Consider the following 26,565-nt stretch of genomic DNA (forward strand, 5'->3'; position numbering starts at 1 on the left):
TAGGCAGGAATTTGAGAAAAAAAAGAGAGAAAGAGACAGAATTTAAAAATACAGCTCTGCCTTCTCTGCAATAGACCTCAGAAGTGGGATTCCACATCCTACTTCCAATAACCACATTTTCATATTATATTTTTATGTGTATTTGCAGTTATGGTTTTAGGCAAAGCAAACAATTCACTAAGAAGATTTTACTCTCAATTTAGATGCTTTTTCACTTTTATTTCTAAATTAACATGCATCAAGGGAAATGGAAACAGCCTTTTCAATCAAGTTGTGACATAGCGAACATTTAGCCTCATCAGTTGTTTCTTTGTCTCTGGAGTTCATGACACGCAGTCAAAACCAGCTGGCATCAAAGACTCAATACATACTGCCCAGTTGAAAGCATTTGCTGAAAACCTTTTGAAGATCCGAATGGCGAATAGCTTCAATGCTGCAACATTTAACTGGTCATAGGACATTTTCTGCATTGTACATTTGACCTACTGTGTTTTGGGACACACTAGATCATATTAAAACAATAATTGGATGAAAGGTTAGTGTGGAATGGTTGCCAAATGACACCAAAAGAATTTTGCTTTGCCCAACTTTAAGAGTAGCAATGAGTGAACTAAGGACTATTTTTTGACCAATTTACTGTTTTACAAATGTTTCTTGTTTAAATTACAGGAAAAAAGGTAGGCATTTAGATGTAAAATTAAACTGATTCTCATTTTGACTGTAGTTAAATCTTCTAAAAACCTCATTATTTAAAGATTTTTTGGTACCTTTCCTGACAGATTTTCACACTTTTTTTTTTTTGTTACATTTTACTATGGAATGAAAATTTGTTTTTTGGGGGGTTTTGGCTGTTGTATCACCATTATCATGGTAATGTAGTGACAAATCTAACTATATTATGGCATTTACTAGGGATGTCTGATATTGGCTTTTTTGTCAATAACTGATATTTTCCAACTCTCAATTTCCGATTCCGATATCTACTGATACCGACACATGTGGGCTATTTTACGAATTTTAGGTAACATCACGTCTCCTTTCCTGGGATTAACTCATCACGCCTAATGTTATTGTGATACCCCACTGGATGCATTCTCAAATGTAATAAGGCTTTTCAAATGTAAACACTGTATGTGCAGAATAAGAAAATGATTTCAACCTAAGTTATAAAAAAATACCATAAATATATATTTTTAACTGTCTCAAATCACAGTTCACTCTCTCCCTCTGTCCCTCCCTCTATGAGACAGTAAATGCCGGCAAAATCCAGGTATTATTTTATTGGTTTTCATAATAGGCAGAAAAACCAATAACGATATTGACCGATATTACATTTTCATGCCAATATCAGGCTGACAATATCGGTGGGCTGATATTATCGAATATCTCTCTTATTTACGAAATGGAGTTGTTCTAGTACTATATAAAAGCTTTGTTTTTCTTCTGCTTGAGGACTCTCAGCCTCTCTGTGTCCCCTTTGTTCGATTAACAAGCACACTTGTGACTGGAAAAAGAACAAATTTCTCAACATGAATCCAGACGTGGGTCAAATGTGACATCTAAATTCTTAGTCTGCTGTCTGACATTAGAGGTTAAAGGTCTTGGAGATTGCTGCAGGGAATTTGGAGCGCTCTCGGTGTCGGTACTGGCTGTCCTTGTTCAGTTCAACTGACGAGTTTTGCAAATTTAGTTAGCAAGTAAAACTCCAGACTTGGCTGCAGACTTTCAGCTCGCATTGTTCTCTCAGCTCAGAGGAGGACGTCTCAAAATAACAGGTATTGTGGAGGCAGGTTTCTCTCCGTCCCCACATGCTGTTATCACTTTAATGGGAAATTCCATTCCTTCTGAGCTGAATCAAACATTAAAACTCCCTCCATGAGAAAGGAAAACTAATTTCGGTCAAATGCAGCACATCTGCCCATGCCGGTCCATCCCCATGTGATAAGAAATTGCTTTCAGATAGGAGCGAGCCGTGTGTGTTCACATCGAGAAGGGAGGAGACGGGGTGAGGAGAGGGGGAGAGGTGGGAGATATTTTTCCTACTGAGAGGCTTTTCTCTCACCGTGTCCACGCTCACCTGCAGACACAGCTCCGGATATGAACCCTGATCCTTTTCATTTCCTCTATCGACTGGAAGGTGACCCCCACACCCTCGCCCATCCTTTCACACACACACACACACACACACACACACACACACACACACACACACACACACACACACACACACACACACACACACACACACACACACACACACACACACACACACACACACCTGAAAGACTTCCTCCATCCCGCCACTGTTTTCTACCTGTCATCCATGTGTGTGTGTGTGAGGGGACTTTGTCCTCCAGGAGAGCAAGAAGGACCCACTTCCTGTGTCAAATTGCCTCTCACATTCCACACTCTCCCTCAATCCGCCTCGCTCGGGCTATTTTTTCCTCTTTCTTGATCCTTCTCTCTTTTCTTTCGTCTCTCTCTATAGGGGGCTTTGTCTGCTGGGCACAAAACACTGATTCATTCCACGAGTTAAACATGATCTTCAAGAACACAACACTTTTCCGCAACACACACACACACACACCGTAACACACACTTGTCAAGGCGAAAGAGAGAGAAAGAGAGGGAGAGGGTTGGCGAGAACAAGCTTTTGGCAGCGCATATTCACTATTTTTGAGCCCACACAGACAGATGGACAGTCAGGGCTCTCATGAAGGCAAACGGATGCACACACACACAAACTAGCTATCCATGGGACACAACAGATGTCTGTGGGAAAACCAATCTCCCATGTAAAATATAGTCGCCCGGATATGATGTCACAGCCCCAATAAGTGGAAATACCCACAGAGACACAACACCAGGGATCACACACACACACATACACACACACACACAGTGAGCTGGTTTCAAGCCAAGAAGCAACTGAAGAAGGATCTTGTCAGCAAATGCGCGCAGTCATTGGTCGTGTGTGCGTTTGTGTGTGTTCAAGGGCTGGGTTGCTTGAGGTGAGTCTTGTAATTATTAAATCGTTGATGTATGTGTGTCTGCCACCTTTCGTGCGGCACCTGAAATCCCTCTGTGTGCCACAAACTCAGTGTGTATTTAAAGGTGTGTGTATATGTGTGTCACACCTGTCTCCATCTGTACACTTAAAGACGGATTAGGTCGGTCAGAGGCCAAGGATCTCTGGCAAGGATGGCAACCGACTGACCCAGTAGTAATCAGTGTCATCGGGGCGAGTGTGTAAGTGTGTGTGTGCGAGGTGTTGAAAACCTCTGGCAAAGCGATGCAACATCAGAGCAGAAACTGCGAAACAGAATGCCAAGATGTTGACAATACAAATATTGCATCCAAGTGAAGAAATGAAAGCAAAGGCTGGAATTAAGTAACCCGAGGCGATGCCAAAGAAAACTACTGATTATTTCCACTAATCAGTTTACTGTTTCATTTATGAAAAGTCAGGAGATGGTGCAACATATCAACCAGTGTGTCCAAAAACCACCAAGATGCTGTCCAAAAATCTCAACTCAAGAATAGTGAGTTCACTGTGACAGAGGAGGAAATAAACTAGAAAATATTCATATTTAAGAAGCTGGAATAACAGAATTTCATTTTTTTTTTCCTTTAAAAAAGTACTCAAACTGATTATTTATGATCCAGATAGTTGACAACTAATTGAACAATTGTTGCTGCTCTACTCAACAGGCCCCAAAAACCTCCACAATTACTGCATGGAAGCTGATTTTGGTGATTTAGCCAAAGATCTGCACCACTAAAATGCAATATCAGCAAAGGCAGCCTTTTTTAAACATTAAAAACAGCTTAAAGTCCATCTCTGATAACTAGTTAAACCCCTAAAAACCCAAAACCATGCATCAAAGTTACAGATTCAAAAGCTTTTCCGTGAACATAATCCCTTCATGCCTTAAAATGGCTAAGATGAAACTCTAAAATTCCTCTAGAGGATGTGGAACTGGGAAGTTTGGCCTCTTTTCTGCACTGATCTTTACACATCACTACAACTCTGTCATACCAGCTCACCTCTGCTCAAGCGCTACTGGTTCTTTAGATTCATTAAATGAAAGCCTTGAAGTCTGAATCTATGTTTATGATGTGTGTTCTTTAAACTTAAAGGCATTTTTTAAAAAGTTTACTTTAATGTTCTGCTCAAAAACTTCTGCCTGGATGAAGCTGTGCTCAATTAAATCACCACAAATTAAGAATTGTTTTGCAGGGAAACTAATTAAGTATAAAAAATAGCCTGCTAGTGAAAGAGGATTATATAAGAGAAACCAGGGAAATTCACACTTCACTGCAGCTACTAACAACGAAGGAACAAGATGAAGAAAAATACAAAAAGTAGAGATAAAACTGTCGATATGTACAGATAAGGAATGCTGGATAACTGCACACAAATTGTTGGGACACATCAAGTTCTATATCTGAGCATGTCTGACGGTTGCTCTGCTCCTAATGGGCCCCTGGTGCCTCCATGTGTGTTAACAATCCTGTTGTCTTCATTTATGGGCACCAAAAAATATTGTTTCCTTGTCTAAAAAAAAATCCCAAAATTCAGCAAAAAAAAAAAAAATCCCCCAAAATTTCTGAAAATTTGCAAGAGAAGAAAAATTCAAATAATTCCTTAAAAGTTTTTTTTTAAATCTCCCAAATTTGGCAAGAAAATTCTTGTAAATATTTTTTAAAAATCTGTAAAAATCTTCCCAAAAAATCTTAAAAGTATCTAAAGTGATTACATGTTTATCAGTAAAACTTGTAATATTTTCTTTAAGAACATTCACATAAAAATCAAACAAAATCCAGCGAATTTCGCTGGATTTTGGTTGATTTTTATGTGAATGTTCTTAGGAAACATCTTTAACATTTCATTTTTTTCCAACAAAAAATGTTCAAACATTTCCAAAAATGTTGAAAATGTGAACATCAGAAGTTTTACTGTGAAATTTTTTTTTTTTTTCCACATTTTCAAACTTTAAAACGGGTCAGTTTTGACCTGCAAGACAACAGGAGGGTTAAACAGAGGGCATGAGGGAACATCAGGGGCCCCTAGCAGGATGATCCAGCCATGAATGAAGGTTTAAAAAAAACTCTAAAGAAAATAAAAACAACGTGCAGCCCTCCAAAAATTACTCCACTCTCACTACAGAGCTGCAGTAAAACACTCTGGGGGGATATTAGCCTACGGAGATGTCGCTCCTGGGGCTTTCACGTCCAAAATTAGATGTGCATTTTGATTTTTTTTTTTCCCTTCCTCTCTTTTCTCTCAATGATTCAGCGAGCTTCCTCCCTCCTCTTCCTCCACCACCTCCTCCTGCTCCTGCTGCTCATAGGATAAATCTGGATTAATCGGCAGCGGAAGGTGTGGGCGTGCTGTTGGGGACGCGTGAATCTCGGCGTGGACGGTTCCGGAGAGGAGAGGTGGAGGTGGAGATGGGGGAGAGGAAGGGGGAGGCTCTAGCATTCCTAATCAGCTTCCCTCTCCTCGCGATTCCCGATGACATCATTCCATCCTGGCGTTCGTTCGCGCACCGCATCGCCGTTAAACTTCCCCGTTACCCCACCCACTTCTCACCACACGCCGCTGCGCACACACGCACACACGGGAGGATGCCCCAGGTTGGATTCTGGCATCGGGACAATGAGGTCGCCGTTTATCTGGCAATTAAAGGAGCCTCACAGGTTCAATCATCCTCTTCTCCATGTCTCTCTCTCTCGCTCTCTCTCTCTCTCTCTCACACACACACACACGCACTCACCGTCCCGACCCCCGGTAATAAAGTCGTTAAAGCCGCAGTATGAGCGGAGCCCCCCCAAATTAACGGCAGGATGTGAGCCGGTGACACAGACACCACAGACCCGTAATCAAGCCCAATTACAGATAACCCGCTAATTACCCCCCCACACACACACACACACACACACACACACACGTACAGACACACACCCCCCGAGTGGAGGGGACACACACAGGCCACAATAAACCCCGACACTGAGACACAAAGGCTGGTGTGTGTGTGTGTGTGTGTGTGTGTGTGTGTGTGTGTGTGTGTGTGTGTGTGTGTGTGTGTGTGCGTAAAGGCGGGGGGTGGGGTGCACGGGGAGTCGGGGACGGCCAATAAGGGCTGATATGTAGGTCGAGTGCAGGATTTCCTACCATTAAAGATAAAGCTAAAAGAAAAAAAAAGCCCCCCCTTCGTGCGCACACGTTAACAAAGGATCCGAGGCTTACCGTGGTGGCGTGAGCAAGCAGCGCCGTGAGCGCCAGGAGCCACGGCAGCTTCATGATCGGGGTGCGCGGGCACAGCCTCCCGGTGCCGCCGCTGCTGCTGCTGCTGCTGCTGCCTTCACGGGAGGGTTTTGGGAGGAGGGGGGGAGGAAGTGGACGGACAAAAAGCTGCTGCCGCTGCTCGGTGTCTCTCGGTAGTCTGTCCAACTTCAGAGCGCGTCGCCCGTCTGCACGACCATCCGTCCTTCTCGTCGGGTTCTTTTTTTTTTTTTAATCCACGGCTTTACGCGCTGCTGCCGGTCCCGGTCACCAGTGGAGCAGTGAGCTTTCCACGAGGCCTCCTCTCCTTCTTCTCTCCGAGTTTTTGTGCTCGAAACCTGATAATTTACTACCAGGAGACGCCAGACCTCGTCTCTCTCTCTTCTCTCCCAATACACTCTCGGGCTCTCTCCCCCCTTCTCTCTCTCTCTCGCTCTACACACTCTCAGGCTCTCTCGCTCTCTCTCTCCTCCCCCTCTCCGCTGAGGGCAGGATGTTCCGTATGGCGACGCTGCCTGGCCTGGGAGTTTGGCAGGAGGAGGGGTGTGTGAGAGCGAATATATGTGTGTGTTAAAGAGAGACTGGTTGGTTTAGGATTGGAGGGGAGGTGAGGGGGAATCTCCAATACGCGAGCAAGGGCGAGGATGCCCCCTGCAGCTCGGTTAGACACCCGCAGCCCCACAGCCAGCTTTACGCACACACACCGGGCAGTCGTGGCTGATGCTGCTGCTGCTCTTGGCTCGCTGCCTTTTGTTTTGCGCTCAGGTGCCTCCGCTCGGATGCACGCCATTTCTTCACGCACACCTTTAGCGCTCAGCTGCGGCGCCGCGCTGTGATTGGCTGGGTCACTGTGACCTCACACCTGGGCCTACCTAAACAAGAACAGTAATGTCACACCATACTGGGGCTGTAGCCTACTTGTGTCGCCTAGCAACCCTGCACTGTAGCTACCTGCTCGACAGCCAGGCTGGAAAAATAATGACTGTTCAAAATGTCAAAAATGGTACAGAACTTATCACGATTAAGTGCTCATTTCAGTCGATATCAATAATTATAATCATTTTTAATGGGCTGTTTTTATGAAGGCTAGCAGAGAAGAGGCTTAATTTGAATTTAGCCACTTTACTATTAATTGAACTACTTTATTTACTACAATTTAGCACACCGATTCACAAAAAAGTCAATCTCCTCATAAGTGAAAGCCTTTTTGGCAACGACAGCATGTTTTTTGCATGCATGAATACAAATAAGTCAACATTTCAATAAAAAGAGCAAGGCAAATCCAGAGCCAGCTGCTGCACACAAGCTGGAAAACCTCATTTCGACCTCAATGTGAAGTCCATCAGACCTCAGTGTTCATAGGCCCTCCATGGCGCTCGGTTCGATAACGCTCAAAGCTCATCTCAAATTTCACACCGCTACAGCCACACATCGCTCAGCACTCGCTCCAATGAGAGAAAGAACGTTGCATTTATTTTCATTTTTTCCCCCAATTTTACAAATATAACTGGAGCTTAGCAGATTTTGCTGGCTTGCTTTAACCATGACTTCAAATAAAATATCAAAACCCAACAAAATTCAAGCTTATAGTTAATATTTCTTGCTCTGAGCTCATGATGCGAGCAGCATGGGACCGAAAATGGCCCAGACTAGGAGGTAAGGTGACACTTTTGCTTTTTGAGAGAATCCATTTTTCGCTCCGTCCAAAATCCCTCATTCATGTCATCACTCGAGGTAGGTGAGGTGTTTGGGGAAACAGGATTGTTGTTGCTTTTACTGCAAGATCTCACTCCATCAAGAGCAACCTCTGCTCCCTGCTGGATGCTGTGGAGTCCAGTAGTACATGTCTGCATGCGCCAACCAAGGTGGCGAGACCACCAAGCTGGTTCCAGTACTAGTTCGGAGCCAGTGCCTGATTTGGCACCAGTTCTTTGTGTTTCCACCAACTAAGCACCAACTCCAGGCTCCAAAAAGTGGTGCTTTTCAGGCACCAACACTTTGCTGGGCCAGAGTTATGAACCGAGTACGTCACGGGCTGGAGGAGTTGGTAACCAATGATCAACGGTGAAAATGCAGGATTGCTAGCCTAGCCGCGCTAGACAACCCACGGCAACAAATTTAATTCTCTGCCAGGGTGGGTCTAGTTACCCTCGGTAAGTCTCGAGGTTGGATGCTCCTAAAACTGGCCGATGAATCACCATGAAGTGTAGAGTCAGAAGGCGGGCGTAACTAAGTGACGACAGAGGAGCGACGATTCTGACAGAAACAACCGGAAAGAACTAGCCTAGCCACGCTAGACAACCCACGGCAACGAATTTAATTCTCTGCCAGGGTCGACAACAAAAACGACAACAGTCGTTGAGCTCCATTAGCACCGACTCAGAATAATCTTTCTGTTAACATGTCTGTAATATGCTTGAGCTTCATCCATTGACTGTCTAAATAAGGCTTCACTGAACTACCTCATCCTCTGATTTCCAGCGCTCTAGGAACTACGTCAGCCTATTCGTTGCGCTGATTGGTTGTATACCTACCCAATTGCAGCAGAGTGATTTGAAAGACAACCTTTTAGCCCGCCTCCCTCCCTGTCGAGAGTTCCTAGACCCTTGTGTCTTCAGACCTGGGTCTAGTGCGGCTAGGCTACAGGATTGCTTTTTTTTTTTTTTTAAAGAAAGCAGCGGTAGTGTGTAGTAGGTTTGTGTTGGTGTGCAGTGTAGCATCTACAAATGGACAACAAAACCAAGCAGCAGTGGTCTGAAGAGTAGACCCAGTGCTGCTGAAATCCAAGTGAAGGTAGAGGGAGCCTTTCAGACCACGCCAGTGTTTGAGAGGATCCAGCGGGGGATGTCTGCAGCCGGGTACAAGCAGAGCCTCCACCAAATCCTCAACAAATTAAAAAAAAACATGAAAAAGGACTGCATCTTGCCTAGGGTGACCTGCACGGAAGCCAACAAGGAGAGCGATAGAGGGTGAAAGGGCTCCATTATGAAGGAATATGATGTCTGTTCATGAATCAGGGAAGAAGCACACCTGGGATTTGTTCATGCAATCAAACTTATTTTTTTTGTTGTTATGAACTTTCAAGAAATAGATAACACTAACATAGACCATAGGCAGTTTAAAATAAAAACAGATGAAAAGTGAAGCCACCATGAAAGAACTGTAAATGTTCATTCTTTAAAATAGCAGCAGGAGGCGACACCTCTGTTTATAGAAGGAATTTTGAAGCAAACTAGCCTGCTTCTTTCTTCATTTGTTATCTCAGTAAGCATTTTCTTAATAAGTTTGTGATGATGTCGTCTACTTTCAAGACTGTTTGAATGCATCATGGTGTAAATCCGGTCAGTTACGGTCCCATTTGGAGTAAAAGAGACAAAAAAGCAGCATATCTTTTAGGATGATCAGCATAGTTTCTCATGGTTTGTATCCACTGGGGTGGTTTTTTTTGCCAGCATAATGAACTTATGACTTTCTGTTTCATCCATAACTGTGCATCAAGTGATTTAGCAGGTTATTTATACAACATCCGTGATCAATAATGCCTTACAAGATATTTAAAAAAACATTTTTAAAGTCTTACAAAGACTTTCTGTGATACATTTGCTGCTGTTTTATAAGATCATCGCCAAGTTTGCGCATGACGTTGGATCTATTTTTGCGCTGATGGCTAATTATATTCTTAAGATTTGATAATTTATTGAGGTGATGTAAATCTTCTCATTTGCCTAATGAGCTGATGAGTAATTATTTTTAGATTTATTGTAATTAATCAGATGATGACGAGCTGCAGTAGAAGGAGCAGGTGGGACTGAGGGTCGGTTTCTCCAGCAAACATGAAGGAAAATGTGTAGAAAAAGGGGCATCAGGGCAGTCTTCTTCCATCCATCCATTCTCTGTACACCACTTTATCCTCACTAGGGTCGCGGGGGGTGCTGGAGCCTATCCCAGCTGGCTCGGGTGAAGGCAGGGGACACCCTGGACTAGACTTAAAAGAAGTTTCTTATATTGTTTGAAGTGAGACTAAATCAGCCAAATAAGGGCAAGAGGATCATTGGCTTCAGCGTTCTGAATTAGTTTTACATGTAAGTCAAACAGCAGAGTCCTGTCTAGATGGCAGAGTTTAACCCTCCTGTTGTCTTCATTTCCTTGTCTGAAAAAATACCAAAATTCAGCAAAAAATTCCCCAAATTTCTGAAAAGGAAGAAAATTCCTATGATTCCTTAAAAGTTTTATTTAAAAATATCCCCCAAATTTGGGAAGAAAATGCTTGCAAATATTTTCAAAAAATGAACAAAAATCATCCAAAAAATCCTAAAAAATATCTAACATGATTACATACATATCAGTAAAACTTCTAATATTTGTTTAAGAACATTCACAACAAAATCAATCAAAATCCAGCAAAATTCACTGGATTTTGGTTGATATTCATGTGAATGTTCTTAAAGAAACATTTTTAACATTTCTTTTTTTGCACCAAAAAATGTTCAAAAAATTCCCAAAATGTTGAAAATGTGAACATCAGAAGTTTCACTGTGAAATTATATATTTTTTCCACATTTTCAAACTTTAAAACGGGTCAATTTTGACCTGCAGGACAACACAGGGTTAAAGGAAGCTAAAAGAACAGAGCAGAGGTGCCTCTTTTGACTCCATTACCGACAAATTAAGGGAATGTGTGTCTTGGAAAATTCATCTGTAGTAGACAGGATAAGCAGTAATACAGGGTCCACCTTAAAGCTTTGTACTTTCAGGTGTATTTCCCAACACTAGTGTCAGAGTCCAGAGGAGCTGCTCACTTTTATCCTAACTGATCTTTCCCACAGCCTAAAGCTTAGAAGACCTTTCATACGGTTTAAGAACACCGCAGGTAATGCACCCCCACTTCTCTTCTCAGGCTTTTGTTACGGTCTCTTTTAAGAAATCCACAAAGCCACGGCATTAACGCCACCAGCATCACACCCAACTTGACTTGTTTTCAAAGCAACATCCAACGCAGCTGCATCCGCTCGGGTAAAAGCCGGACAGGCGAGAACAGGTTTTGTCTTTTGAGTCTCTCGAAATGATGCAACCGGAGGATCACAAGATGGATATTTTTGACAGACACCTGCTAAACTCTGCAGTGCAGCCTGATAATCTCCCGTCACACATGTCAAAACCAGTGTATTAGGCTACTGAATGGAGGCAGCCATGGGTTTACTTTTACCCCAGAAACTTTTCACTCTTGCTCCTCCAATCGTGATCATGTAATTATCTGGATGGTCAGTCCAGGGAGTAGAAATAATAGCCACATTGTTATCGGTACACGAGTTGAATTATTCTTTAGCGGGTGCAGTCGGCCCCGTTCGGCATTGCTGGCTGTCAGTTAGAGCGGTGCCATATTAAGGTGCCAGCCTCATTAATCAGTTGCATTTATGGAGAAAGTGGAGCATCAGGAGCAGGCTCCCTGGTCCCCTCTGTGACTCATGCTGAGCAGTCTCATCACTGCAGACACACTCATTCAGATGAGTGGAACAGACTCAATGGCACAGATCCAGTTTTCTGCCTATTAGAAAATGAAAATACTGATGTCCCTTCATCTCTGCAAAAGAGGATAAAACATACACTGGAAAAAATGCCCCTCTCAAAACAAGGAAAAAAAATTATTTCAAGGAACTTTTACCTTGAAATAAGTTAAAAAAAAAATGCCAAGAGAACAAGTGGAAAATGGCTTGGTGAGATTTCTTGAAATAAGATATATTTAGAATCTTGAGATCTTACATTTTGCTTGGAAAACTTATTTTAAGCTATATTTTACCAGGATTGTCAAGCTTAGGTGTCTCAAAATAAGCCAGATATGCTTTTAAAAAAAGCAGTTTTTCCACTCAAAAATAGATTTTTGCTTTCATGCAACATCCTAATTTGAGATGTATTAACCCTCCTGCTGTCTGCTTTTATGGGCATCACAAATATTATTTCCTTGTCTGCAAAAAAAAATAAAAAAATCAGCAAAAAAATCCCCAAATTTCTGGAAAATTTGCAAAACCTTCCGGAAGAAAATTCCAATAATTCCTTACAAGTTTCCCTTAAAACTTTTATTTTAAAAAAATCCCCCAAATTTGGCAAGAAAATTCTTGTAAATATGAAAAAAAAAATGAGTAAAACCTTCCAAAAAAATCCTAAAATATCTAAAGTGGTGACATACAAATCAGTAAAACTTCTATTTTCTTTAAGAACATTCACATAAAAATCAACCAAAATCCAGCAAATTTCACTGGATTTTGTTTTTTCCCCCAAATGTCCTTAAAGAAACATTTTCTTTTTACATTTTTTCCCCATCAAAAAATGTTCAAACATTTCCCCAACAAATTGAAAATGTGAACGTTTTCACTGTGAAAATATTTTTTCCCACATTTTTAAACTATAAGATGGGTCAATTTCACCCGCAGGACGACATCAGGGTTAAAACAAGGTAATTCCAAGATTGTTTGACGAAACAAGATATTTAAGACGCACCGTCTTAAAAAAAAAAAGTCCCTCCATCTTGCTGAAATGTCACTTGTGAAGTCAATTTATCTTAAATCGATCAGGATGAGACTTTCGACTAAAAATAAGACAGACTTGGTGAGATTTTGAGTTTTTTCAGCAAACAATGACGCACACGTGAGACGGTTCAATTTTCAAAGATTTTTTTTGTTCAGTTTGGTTTCAAAATAAAGATCACACAATTGTTTAGAGACAATCTACAACAGGAGTTACAAAAAATAGTTGCCCAGGCAATAAGCATACACAGGTTCTGTTAACTATACACATATGGTTACAGGTGTGCTCGTAGTAAATATACACAAGGCTGCTCCAAATGTACACCGCGCTGTGGCGGGCTGCCTCTCTCACCCAAAAGGACATGGACAGTATGATACAGCACTTACAGCACTAGAGAAATGCCAAAAAACACAAGAATCTCCTCTGTACAATCCATGGGTTTACCCCTGAAAACGGTCATGGGTAATTGAGGGGGTTTCGGTGGGGTTTAAATGAGTAAAAGTTAATTCTCCCACCCGGCCAGCATACCCAACCGCATGACACATTTCATGGGGTAAAGCAATCCTATAAAAAGATCTTAAAAAAAGGTCAAAAAGTCAAACAAAAAAAAAAAGCTTTAAACATAAACCAGAAGACACCACTAAGTCTAACAGAACGTGTCCAATTGGGAGTCAGTGGGAGATCGACGTCTTAAGTTAAGCAGTGACAAGATAAAGATAAAACCAAGCGTGGCGAATCTTTGTACAAGTACTACGCTGTATAGAAAGGGCTTTTCAAAACAAAAATTTGATATTACAATTTACAATATACAACAACTCATATGTCACAACCAAGGAAGTGAGAATATACACTGAAATGCACAGGGTTTTTTTTTCCAGAGTGAGCTTTTTTTTCTTTTTTTCTTCTCATACCAAAAAGGGTGGTAAAGCACTTTTACATTACAAGGGTTTACAAATGTACAATTATACAGTCAGAAGTATGTGGTCACTACTAGGATACATTATAGATACAGATTCAACATCAAAAACCAGAAAAACTACAAAGTTTTATATATATATTTATATATATATGCAAAGGTCTACACCAAGTATACACGTTATATTTATAGAAGCAAGACCAGAAAACGAATCTCCCATGCTAAATGATCTGTCTGCTGGTTAGCTGATGGCGTGTGTGGATTTGTCTATGATTCTGTGACGTCAGACAAATTAAATACTCATTCCATCTCATAGTGGTAAATAGCTAGGATGGGAGGAGGAGAGAGGACACCAGGATTGTGTGTGCAGCAGTAGCAAAAAAGTGAAATGATTTTTGAGTTTATCAGAAACAACAAAAAGAGGAAATAAAAAAAAAAAAAAGAGGGAGTGAAGCGATGAGTGAATGATCTCTCTCTCTCTCCACCCCCTGCCCTCCTTCCCTCCTTCACCCAGTTCAGCGGGGCTGGGCTCGGCTGGGGAAGGGTTGACATAATAGAAAAAAAAAATAAGGCTGCCTGTAGCAACAGGCTCCTCCTGATGGGTTGTCATGGAAACAGTGGTACAGGGGTAACTCCACGTCCTCTGTGGGTAGGATTCGGAGGGGGAAAAGTGAGCAGGGTGCTTTCTTTAAGGGTCAGACGGGGACGGTGGGGTGGGGATGGCATAAGGAAGGTGAGTCGAAGGGTGGGGGCAGGTCGGGGGTAGACATGATTTCAGGGTGGGACATGTGGGGGGGTTACATGATGCCATTAGGAGGGCCACAGAGGGGACCCAGGTCGACGCCGTTCTTCATGTAGTACTTCTCCAGCTTGGCCAGAATGTGTTTTCCATACGTGTACTTCCTCAGGGTGGAGATGTGAGGCCGGATCTGCACAGGAACACAAAGGTTGGTCAAAAATGGACGGACGCACAATACACAACACTCTTTTTTTCTGCCTCTCCCCTTTCTTTGTGCAGAAATCGCATACTGTCAGAGCAATCTGTGTCTTTTTTGCCAACATCAAACACCCATTTATTTGTATTTAAGTCAGTCTCTGCTGCGTTGCCTTGGAAACCATTGACACCATTGACCAGAGGAAGATCGATTGATGTGCAGTCAAATGAGGAGGTCTGTTTCTCCTGCTGATGTCTTTGGGGGTTTAACAGCCGAAGATGAAACAAGCGGTCATTTAAGACTGAATATTAATCCAGTCGGCGATGATACATTTGCAAATCTGAGAAGAGCTCATTCATTTCATTTTAAGAACTAATTTATTTACCTCTGCTCCATTTCCATTTATGAGTCATAATAAGCAATTTTAATTACTTTTTGATATGCATGATGTGTTTCGATTGTTCCTGAACACTTTAACAGTAGTTTATGTAAATAAACTAGATTAACAGTATTTTTCTGTTAAAATATATATTTTTGTGGAAGAGCAATGGCACCGTAATGGCTTTAGTGCACTCAAGAGCACATACAGTCTCTGGGATGCCATTTAAGTAAAATATTCAAAAGCTGACACTGACCCGTCTGCACGCCTGAAAACTCTCCTCTTCAGATGTTGTATTTTAAAAAGGCCCATCACAGCTAATCATGTCTATACAGCATCTCTCAGCATGACACAAACTGTGTAGGCAGCTTTCCAGTGCACGTTGGCATGAACTTTTACAGAAACTGCCCTGTAATCAGCCCGTACAATCCTTCTGTTTCCATATAGTGTCGGATCCAACAGCTTTGACAGCGACATCAGCTCTGAGGGCGCCAAAGCGACAACAAATAATAGCTGCTGGATGCAATTCCAGCTCTGTGAGCACTGAGGAAATAGAACACCAGAAGTTTGTTATGTTAAACTATGTGGTCAGTTTTACTTTGATGATGGCGATGTAAGACAGGACAACACTGCTACTTAATGAGGACATTGAAATGGCAGAAAAAGATAGTGCTCACAGTCCTCTACGAATTTAACCAGTCAGTGTCGAGACCTGAACAGCAGTTTTTCAGGGCCACTGAGATGTACCTCAGGAAAAGAAAGAAAAAGTCGCTACCTGGATTTAGCTCAGCAAATAGGTAAGAGCCTTTCTTTGCATAATTACTGCAGTTGTGAATACGCTTCAGCTGCAACAATATATTTAACTCTAGCTGATGCAGTGAGGAGTAGGGCTGCAGCTAACGAAGTCTCGAGTAATCGTCCGAGCACGATACAGCGCGGACATCCGCGATCTATCGTAAACACGGATGTCAGCGTTTATTATACAGCTGTATCTAAATGCGGACATCTGCGCTGCATCGTGCATACATAATATATACACGATGCAGCGCCGATGTCCGTCTGTGTTCCGCACTCCGGTGGGACACCGATTTCTGTTGCATTGCACGCTCACTTCCGCTTTTGATGACGTATCGTGCTCGGACGATTACTCGAGGCTTCGTTAGCTGCAGCCCTAGTGAGGAGCTTCTCATTTCTTAAACCACATTGAAAGACATCCTGTAGTCATAGAAAGGATGTTAAGCTGTCTCAGACGGGTCAAATTATTGGTTAAGTAAAGAAAACAACTAAGGAGATTTCTGAGACTACTAAAATCGGGTTAAGAATCTTCCAACGCATTACTAAAACCTGGAAGGAAAACAGTGAACCATCATCTTCGATGAATAAACGTGATCGGTCATGTGGCATGATGAGTCCAAATTTACCCTGTTCCAAAGTGATGCGGACATCAGAGTAGGAAGAGAGGCAGATGAAGTGATGACAAGTGCCTACAAGCCTGTAGGGGTCAGGATTATGATCTGGGGTTGGTCAGGTTCAGCAACGTTATGTTCCTAAAGAATGAGGTCAGCTGACTACCTGAAGATACTGAATGACCAGGCCTTTATATCAGTTGAGGTTTTCTTCCCTGATGGCATGGGCATATTCTCAGATGATGATGCCAGGATTCCTGAGGCTCACAGTGTTGATCAGGAAGCAAGAGACGTCATTTTCAAACATGGATCAGCCTCCACTGAGTCCACACCTCAGCCCCACTGAGAATGTATGGGATGTTCTGGAGAAGACGACGTTGTGCAGCGGTCCGACTCTCCCATCATCAATATAAGATCTTGGCAAAAAAAATTAATGTATCTTTGGACAGAAATAAATGCTGTGACACTGCAGAAGCTCATCGAAATGATGCCACAGCAAACGTGTGCTGTACTCGAAGCTAAACGCAGTCCAGCAAAATATTAGAATGTGCGACTTTTTCTTTGTTTGCAGAGTATTTTCTACCATGAAAACAGCCCTGAAAGAGGCTCTACAGGTTCAGCTTCGGTGGTCAGAATCTGCACAAATGTTTGGCCCACTATAATGGCAAAATTATAATGGAGAATTTCGCTGAATACCACAAGGCTTGTGAGCAACTGCAATAAACTTTGGACTTGAACAAGTCTGGACCCCACATCCTTTATCCCAGCATTTTGATGCGACACGTACAACAGCTCCTGCCCCTCCACCAACCTTATGCATTACGATTTTGCGCTGCGTTGGCTCGGCCACATCAATCATCTTCTGCACCACGTAGTTGGCGTACTGGTCCTTCATCATGGTGTATAAGGCACTGTGGGGGCCCTCAGTCAGGCTGCACACTTCATCTATCAGTACTGCCCGTTCTGCCCGTGATGCGTGGGTCACACACTTCTCCACCACATTACTGCAGACAGAAGGAGGTGGATTTAACCAGAGGCACATCAAGTTCATAAGAAAACTACTAGTAGTTATAGTTTATCATGTTCACAAGAAAACGCTTTTGTTTCCGCTCAGTTCAGACAATTAGCTTTTTGATAAACATGTTTTACACCAATGTGTTGGTCTTTGCATGCGACATACCTGTAACCAGTTTGAAGCGGTTTGCCTACAGTTAAAAGCAATTTCAGAAGATGTGCTGCTCCTCATTAGTGTGCAAATGTATGCAGAAACAAGTTCCAGAATCTACTCACATCATTTACACCATATGGGGTACCTGTGATGGAACTATGAAGCTTCTACTTTACAACTCGGAAGTAATTATGCTCTGAAAAACGTGTCTACAGATTCAGAGTCACAACATGGCATCCCACATGAAATGTAGCATGGTGGGAGAACATTCAAAAAAATATGAAGAGAATAAAAACTCAGCTCCAGGTTTGGATGCAGTGGAGAGGAAACCAAAGGAAAACCTTAAATCTTATCTTACAGAAGAAGATGGAATACGATGATACCAAAACGTGTGTGTGTGTGTGTGTGTGTGTGTGTGTGTGTGTGTGTGTTTGCACTGGAATTTACCTGGCAAACTTGTGCTGGCTGAGTCCCAGTACATTGCCTCTGATCTCAGCCACTATTTTACTCTTATCTTCAGCTCGACCGTGCTCCAAAACGTGCTGGATCACATAGTTGCCATACTGGTCCTAAATAAAACAAGCCACAGAGACACATTAACTAAAACGTGAGGAGGACAGCTGGTGCCTCTGACGTCACATCAAACACAGCCAACTTCAAAAATCTGGAAGCTCTGAGAGGAGCTTCATTTGAGCCAACTTGAGGTGTCAAGATTGGTAAAAACAGACAGCACAGAGTTCTTGTTTGTATGTTTATGTATTACCTGCACTAGCTGCTCTGTGTGTTGATGGAGCTCCTCGAGAATAGGCAGCGTCTGTTCAGGAAGGCAGTGTTCGAGAATGCGCTGGATGACTCGGCAGCCATAAGGGTGAGTGGAGAGGGCAAAGACCTGAGAGACACATGCAATATACATTATCAGTCGTCTCATAGACGAACACACAGCAACAGTGAGGTGAACATGGCAGTCATGTACTTTGACTCAAACACCTCTCACTTGTGGTGAGAGTGCACATTGAAAAGCAGAACCAAATTATCAGAGGAATACTTTCACACACCCAGCCCACCCCTGCAGGGAAGGTAAAAACAAATTCCTGACATGCTTTCAGTTGCACAAACAAATCTGAGCCACCAAGAGGAAAACATGCAGTTACACAACATGCAAATGCCCGAGAAGCTAAACACTCACACATCAGTGAGATTTACTGTCAGAGCGTCTTAAGTGACTTGTCAAAACTGAACCCTTTCATGCGCACTTAACAAAAGGATAATGCACAAATAGTCAAAATCTGTCTTTTAGCACTTTATGTTAATGTAACATTTAGCTAGTGGGTAGAAGATGGCTGTTGCCACTGGGCTGAGGTTCTGTTGCCAAGGCAACGTACTCTGTCCCTGAAAAGGACTGAGTATGTGTGTCTATGTACTTTGGCGGTGACAATATGCTTGCTGCCTCAAGGCAGCGACAGTGAATGCGTATGTGGATGTCAGCCAAGCACCAGCAGGCGTCAGTGATTGAAAGTGGAAATATTTTTTGAGCGAGCACAGAGGGACCTACCTGTCCCTTAAAGGCGTCAATGATGAAGTGCAGCGCGTGAGGCTGGACACATTCAATGCACTTCTGCACCACGTGGTTACCGTTCTGATCCTTCACACACTTCAACACATGGCCGTCCAGCTCCCGCACCATCTCACTCTGCAGGGAGGAGGAGGAGGAGGAAGAAAAAGAGCAAAGCAAGAGGGAGGCAGAGTGTGGAGAGGGACATGTAATTGTTTATGAGGAATCAAATATTACCTGAAGGCATTTTGCAAACACTCTGTCATTTTTCACTGTGGCTCACAGCCCAACAAATAACACTGGGTTTTTAACAGGTGCCCTGGAGAAATCTACCAGGGTCCATTAAGAAAAGATGGATAACTTTCTTTCTCACATACACACAAAGCTTACCTTTTCCAAAAACATTTAATTTAAGCAAAATTATTTCCTGTTGATATGAATATAGATTTAGTTTAGTACCCGCAGTTCAATATTTGCATATAAACTGTGGTGTCATTAGCCTAGAGTGCTTGTAAGAAACCTGCTGTTAGACAAGACAGCAACAAAATAAAGTAGATGAAAAATGCTATTTCAGCTCGAGAAGTGCATCTCTTCATTGATGAGACATTCTGCTGGATAAAAAGTTGTGATCTATGAATATAAATGCTCATTCACAACTGAATTAGGAGCATATGTAGCAGATATGCTTGAAATTGGAACACTAGAATATTTTGCTCATTTTCTCTCTCTCAGTAAAAACCAAATCACAGCAGGGCTATGACAGGATGCTTAATTAAGGTCATTTTAGTGCAAAAGTACAGTCTGTTTCCGTTGTTTACACTCACACATTCGAGCGGACACAGGTGTACTTACAATGACCTGCTGATCTGAGGGGATGAACTCCAGGGCTTTCTGAATGACCCTGCAGCCGTACATCTGCAGGGCCAGAGACAGCACATGACCTCGGATCCTCTCTGCCAGAGCCAGCTTCTGGTCCAGGCTGCCAAACTAAAACACAAAACAAGCTCATAACTCCTCTAATCCATTTGATGATAAACCACAAAATGGAGTTCATTTAACACATCCAGACCTAAAAAACTAACTGGTGTAGTTCTAGAGAATAACTGACTTGGGATTTTCCCACGTATTCAATGTTGCTGGCTCAAATCACACATGACACTCTCACTGGTGAGAAACATCAGCTTGTCATACGCACCTCGAAGAACTTCTGGATGACGTAATTTCCAAAGACATCTACCATGAGCTGGTAGGCCGCCTGGAGTATCTCACTGAAGACAAGCTGGCGCTCCGCTGAACTTGCTCGCTCTAATTTCAACTGGATAAACCTTAAAGAGGCAAAGAGGACAAGAATTAAATTGACTGCAGACATCTTTTAAATTAGGCTCGACAGACGTCTTTTGTACTCGTTTTGTTTTCCTATTCTTTATTTTCGTTCAATAAAAGCCTCATGAGAAAGTATACAGACCACTTTCTTAAAATCCACTTAGTACATAAAGGGGATTTAGAAAGTTTGGATGAAATTGAAGACAAATAAACACATCAGAGAGTGACAGAGCAATAAAGTGAGACAGCTGCTCCTATATCCTTAACCTGAGGGAACAGTCAGACAAAAGGAGATGAAATTCAGAGTGGGAAAAAAAAATGGTGTTGAAGGAACCGAGCAGCCTGTGAGGTGACGTGATGGATGCCAGACGAAAGAGAGATAAAGAGGACAGAGATGCTGAAGAAACTGAGGAAAGAAAATGTCTGGAATGTGCAGACTGGACGTCTTGATGTATTTTTAGACTATTTCAGTGGAAATGTCTGCATCTGAGGCATGGCCGGTTAAACCCCAACAGACCCAGAAACCAGGACCCCAGAGTGGTCTCCAGGGCCCCCAGTCTCCAAACTAGCACATCACTGGATTGAATCACAGAACAGGGCAGAGATGGGGCCAGATCAATGATGCTTTGGTCTTAACTGTTAAAACTAAAAAAAAAGTCATTTAGATGTACAGGTTAAAGCATCAGAAAACACAAAAAAAGAGGCCATATCTTGCACATTTCTTGTGTTTTCACACTCTTAGCTATTCATAGCCTTCACCAGCATTAACTAACCATGAACCTAAAATATGGAAGCATAGTTCTGTCAGTGAAGGATAATCAGGAATGTCCGGAGGCCTTTCAACAACAAATCCAGCCTGTTCACAGAATCTGTTGAGCGTAAAAAGAAACATGAACTCTGATCCGGCAACTTGTCCAGGGTTGTTTTCCAGAACTGCCTTAAGGCTCCTACACAGCACAACGTTTCACTCCATCCCACATGCAATCAATGGTCAGTTATGAGAGAAAAAAAGCCTCATCAACCAGAAATATGGCTGTACTCACACAATGTGGGACACATCCACCAATACCTGATTTTAAGACTTGATGAATGTGGCCCTCATTTACTCACCAACTAGAGCATTAGACAAAGCTGTAGCAGGGCTGTAACACTAAATTTTCAAAATAAAGTGGCACAGATGGATGATGGATGTTCATTGATCAAAAGACTAGCCAAAATGTCGTTAAGTTGATTGGCAGAATATTAATTAAATATTCAGTTAAGTTTAAGAGTTCCAGCTTCTCATTCGTGAGGATTTGCTACTTGTAATTTGTAAACGCTTGGGCATGCAAAATAAGCACATTGAAGACAGCATCATCAGCTTATGGAAACTGACTTTCTGAATATCAGAAATATAATCCACCACAAACATTTAATTAATAAAGTAACTGGCATATTAATCTATGCATATAATCATTAGCTGCAGCCTCATTACAGTTTAACACACATTCACTGTACAATAACTAAAAACTAACAGTGTACAGTAAAACACAGACTGCAACTAGCATTTTATTGGACCCATGTCCTCCCAAGTGATATTCAGTTAAGCTACAGGACAGCTGTTATTGCAGCATATTGGGGCCTTCAGCGGCCAAATTTTGATGCTGGATTGACAGACATTATTGCGATGTTCTCTGACTTGTCTAAGAGGCTCTTTAATCGAGTTGGGACAGATTTGGAGGACACTGGTAGTTCATAAGTGCTTTGTGTGATATTTGGAGCTGAAGTGATTTGGTGCTGCGTACCTGCTGCCGTGCTGGTCCTGGCTGAACTCCATGATGTGGCCGGCGATGTCTCGGAGCTGCAAGTTGGGGTAGCGGTTGTTCCTGAAGTCCTCCAGCAGGCGGCTACGGCCCGATGGCATCACGTCTGACATGCCGTAGCGTAGCCGTGACGACGGGAACAGCTGGCTGCTGGGTGAGAAGAGGGAGGAGCCTGAGCTGGCGGCGCTGCGGTACTTGGCCTCCGCTCCTGGAGCTGCAGAGATGAAACGCCCGCTGCCATTGGTCAGGCCTCCTGAGGTGTCAGAGAGAATAGAGAGTGATTGTCACAAAACAAAATAATTACCAGGCTCAAGACAAGCTGCCAGATTATATTGAATTGCGTGTTAATACAAGACCAGGAGCAAAAACTATCAACATAAAACCACTGTCATGCATATATCAAAGAAAACCATTTAAAGTATAGTTTTGTCCTACACAAACACATAAATGTGCTATAGCAGCAAAAACAAGACATACATGAACTTAACCATCTTTGTCTCAACATCAAACACTGCTGCAATGATGATTCATTGCATTAGTTAAGATGGATTTTTTTCTTAATTGATGGTACTGCAGTATTAAAATTTTCAGACAGTGTTATGAAAATTATATTTGGGCTCTGCAGCACAGAAACACAGCACTGGATGGCAGCACCGCCTAAAATATGAAGCTGCCCATAAAAAGAATGTCCAATATCCCGACTAAATTTATTGACTCCACATACTATTATTTCAAAATTACTGACCTCTCTGATATAGCCTTATTGAAAAATTATGAGTTCTGTTGCAGGTTTCATGTATTATACAACTGCAGTAGGTGATGTTATTAAAGTGCTCATGACACCTGAGTCAAAACTGCTGTATATTTAAAAGTAAAAGAAATCCGTACGCACATAAAGGAGCATTCTCAAGCAGCATGTGAGCCAGGTGGTAACTAAACACTTGTCATATGTTTGCTGGAGGAGAATGAGTCAAACCCTATACAGACTATAAATATGCCACTTAGAGTGTGTACTCAGTGTAGCCGAGAATTCCGGTGCTAAGTTTCCCCCTTTTAAAAGACACCATTTATCGCAGTTTATATTGGAACAGTGTGCACCTACAAATACTTGAAAACAACCAAAGGTAAGCAATTGATCATGGTGATAATGAAGCCTCAACTTGGCTGTCAGTTTATCTGATTGTTGTTTCATCAGGCTTGAGTTGACTGTTTGCATTACATTCCACTTTGCCAACTGTCAATCATGCAAAAACACAGAGGATGCAACAGAAGCCTTGGTGGGTAATTAAATCTTCAAAACAAGCTGCCTTACAAGTTTACTGTCACATTTTCGTCTTCTGGCTTGGGAAAAAAAAAATCACTGAACAGCAACTGATTTTGAGCTAAACAGGACATGTTTAACATCTGAATTTTAAAAAAGTTCAAGCGCCTAAATGCCATTTACATACATCCTATATACAGGATATAAGATTACAAAACAGGAATGTACAAAAATGTTCAGTTTACACCAAATACTGAGCTATTACATGCCTGGACATTTGCCAACATTGTCTACATCAAAACCCTACATAGGTTCAAGTCCTGCTCAAAACCATTACGTACATAAAGCTTAGTAAATCTAAAAATAAATTCAGCTTATAGAAGTCTGAATCATGAAGGTTTTACATGTTTACTTAACACAACCAATGTTCTTATAAATAGCGACACATCAACCAACTTAAACCAACTGCTAAAAACCAACTATAAAATCACAACAGGTATTTCACGGGCAATAACAAGGCACACAACACCCTACTGGTAAGCACTCACCAAAATCAAAGAGAGACTCACCAAGATTGAGGTTGGATGAGGAGCTGTGATTGGACAGGGAGGGTGGAGGAGTGAGAGAATGGGAGGGCCCCTGATTGGGTAGAGGCATGCCCACAGGGCCAGGGGATGGACTGAAGCCCAAGGTGCCGTTATAGAAGCCTCCGTGGCCGATCGGGGTGAGACTGGAGGGTGTGCGTTTGTACAGCTCACTGTTGCCTGTCAGGGAGTCCCGCCTGGAACCGCTGCCACCACTCGAGTTGGCCACTAGAGGGAGACAAAGATGTGAATTTCAGCACAGCATCTAAGTATTAATCACCTGCTGTGTTGTTTGTTTAAACTTGACACAGCTACATTTTAACAGAAGCTACGACAGAGTGAAAATGATGTACTCCTACCTGCAGTGCCAAAGCCTCCCAGAGTGGCCCCGAGAGTGGCACCAAGGGAGGATGAGGCAGGCTGGCTGAAGCCCAGGGAGGCAGACCCTGGTCCAGGCTGGGCAGAGCCTTGTGAGAAAAGAGAGGAGCTCTGGGAGGAGGAGCTGAGGGACGAGGATCCATAGAAGGAGCTTCCTCCCAGAGCCCCACCAGGGCCACCCTGCTGCTGAGGCTGCTGGGATGTCATGGCACGGAAGGGACCATTAGCACCCCCACCTAGACCACCGTTGGCACCACCTGCAGAGGCTGCTGCTGCTGCAACTGAAGACAGAAGCACGAGGAGGATAAGAGTACAGTAAAAGGTCAAAGTAATTTCAGAGTTTTAACTTGGAGTAAAATGAAGTGTCCTGTCAAACCAATCTGAGGAAATAATCTTAAAACAGTCAGGATGAATAAATGTGTGTGCATCAAATACAATAATTTAGAAGTATGTTCTGTTGTAGCTCCCCAACAATGCTTTAAGTCAACAACAACACTGAAGCAAACCCAGCTTTCCCTGATACTAAACAACAGTGACTCATGGGAACCACTTGTACTGATCTAACCCCAGACCTGAAGGTACAGCCTCGAAATCTCATAATTGCATGCTCTGGCTAAATGGAACATTCAGAACATGTTTTTAAGGCCACAATATGTAATCTGCTGTTTTGTGTACATAACAATCTTCTTTGTCCTGCTGCCTACAGTGAATAACACAGACAGACAAGTCTTCTATGTGCTTAACGCAAATACAGTGTGTTACCTGCTTGTGCTGCAGAAGGAGATATGATGACAGAGGCAGGGGCCATGAGGCGGACAGGGCCACTCCTGGCCCCAGTGTTGACCACCAGGGCCCCTGTCTGATCATAGTAGGCTGCAGGCGCTAAGACTGGGTACCCTGAAACGGAGACAGCAGACAGATTGAGAGTGGACCTAAATTGATATTGTTCCCTTCATGTTGATTCACAACTAAGACATGCTGTAACAGGGAATGTCGTTGGGTTTGTTGGCACTGCTTCCAAAGTAATGGAAAACCTATTTGCTGAGTTTTGCACTCACCAGGGACTCCTGCTGCTAACCCCTGGCCAAAGGCGAGGGCTGAGTTGACTGCTGCTGCTGCAACCAGCTGGTCATTCTGTTGACCCTGCTGACCTTGGCTGGGGGTCAAAGGTCGCTGGCTTCCTCCGGCACGCATCACCTTTGCAAATTAAGGAAAACATGCATTTGAATTGCCTTCAGCGATTTGCAAATTTATGCAAAACCTGCTGTACTGAAGTCACACAGTACTCTGAGTTTATCATGCATGACTCTTGTAGTTAATGTTGTCAGTGTTAAGACATAGTGGCATGTAACAGGCAGGATGAGACCACATGTTTATAACTACATATGTATGAAGGACAAGGACATTAAGAGCATCAAAGGCTGAGAATCTATGTGAGCTGGAAAGGGTTTTCTGTCTATAGATTTAACCTGGGCAGCAGTAGGACTGCCTGCACATTTTATTTGGCACATAAGAAGAGTTCTGACAGAAACATCTTGAGCCAGGGTCAATCAGTGCATCAGATTTTTGGCGTGTAGCCGACCGACCTGCTGTTGGTTCTGCTGGCCCTGGCCTGCCGCCTGCTGATTGGCCGAGCTGTTGGCTGCAGCAGCTTGCTGCTGGAAAAGGTTGGCAGGATAGACCCCCCAGGGGGTCACACCGTAGTACTGAGGAGGCATCACTGCTGGCCCTAGACACAAACAAATACACATAATAACTGTAAGAGAGGCTGACTGTGTTTAAGTGTATATGATCAACAGCATCTAAATTGAGCAGTGGGTGTGTTTCAAACACACGTCTCACCGAGTGTAGCTGCTGCTGCTAGTCCCGCTGCGTAGGGGTCTGTCCCTGGTGGAGCCGCACTGATGATGTAAGGATTGGGCACAAATGCTGGGGCCAGACCTGGAAGACACATGGAGGGGAAAGGTGAGCCAGACCCAAAGGGTTTTACATAACACATGAAGTAAATTCAACAAACTTTCTGGACTTAAGCTTCATCATATGAAAAACC

At 42.8% G+C, this 26,565-nt stretch overlaps 2 protein-coding genes across 3 annotated transcripts in view; both read right to left on the reverse strand.

Moving 5' to 3' along the window:
* Positions 1-6,840, reverse strand: part of sdc3 (syndecan 3) — a 51,545-nt gene extending 44,705 nt beyond the window's left edge. Inside the window, exon 1 of the mRNA XM_022198680.2 lies at positions 6,254-6,840. Within this exon, the coding sequence (XP_022054372.2) occupies positions 6,254-6,307 (54 nt within the window). The 5' untranslated portion in view covers positions 6,308-6,840. The remainder of the gene's footprint in view (positions 1-6,253) is intronic.
* A 6,100-nt stretch (positions 6,841-12,940) lies between these two features.
* pum1 (pumilio RNA-binding family member 1) overlaps positions 12,941-26,565 on the reverse strand; it is a 30,347-nt gene continuing 16,722 nt past the window's right edge. For both annotated transcript variants that reach the window (XM_022198679.2, XM_022198677.2), the window contains exons 10-23: positions 26,358-26,456; positions 26,102-26,244; positions 25,574-25,712; positions 25,278-25,412; positions 24,497-24,796; positions 24,123-24,365; positions 22,275-22,545; positions 20,363-20,492; positions 20,020-20,154; positions 19,168-19,305; positions 18,379-18,504; positions 18,063-18,184; positions 17,259-17,451; positions 12,941-14,656 (exon numbers count right to left, since the gene is read on the reverse strand). In XM_022198679.2, coding sequence (XP_022054371.1) covers positions 14,525-14,656; positions 17,259-17,451; positions 18,063-18,184; positions 18,379-18,504; positions 19,168-19,305; positions 20,020-20,154; positions 20,363-20,492; positions 22,275-22,545; positions 24,123-24,365; positions 24,497-24,796; positions 25,278-25,412; positions 25,574-25,712; positions 26,102-26,244; positions 26,358-26,456 — 2,306 coding nt within the window. In that variant the 3' untranslated portion in view covers positions 12,941-14,524. The remainder of the gene's footprint in view (positions 14,657-17,258; positions 17,452-18,062; positions 18,185-18,378; positions 18,505-19,167; positions 19,306-20,019; positions 20,155-20,362; positions 20,493-22,274; positions 22,546-24,122; positions 24,366-24,496; positions 24,797-25,277; positions 25,413-25,573; positions 25,713-26,101; positions 26,245-26,357; positions 26,457-26,565) is intronic.

This window comes from Acanthochromis polyacanthus, chromosome 11 (genome assembly GCF_021347895.1).
Source record: "Acanthochromis polyacanthus isolate Apoly-LR-REF ecotype Palm Island chromosome 11, KAUST_Apoly_ChrSc, whole genome shotgun sequence".
In the NCBI taxonomy this organism is placed as follows: Eukaryota; Metazoa; Chordata; class Actinopteri; family Pomacentridae; genus Acanthochromis; species Acanthochromis polyacanthus.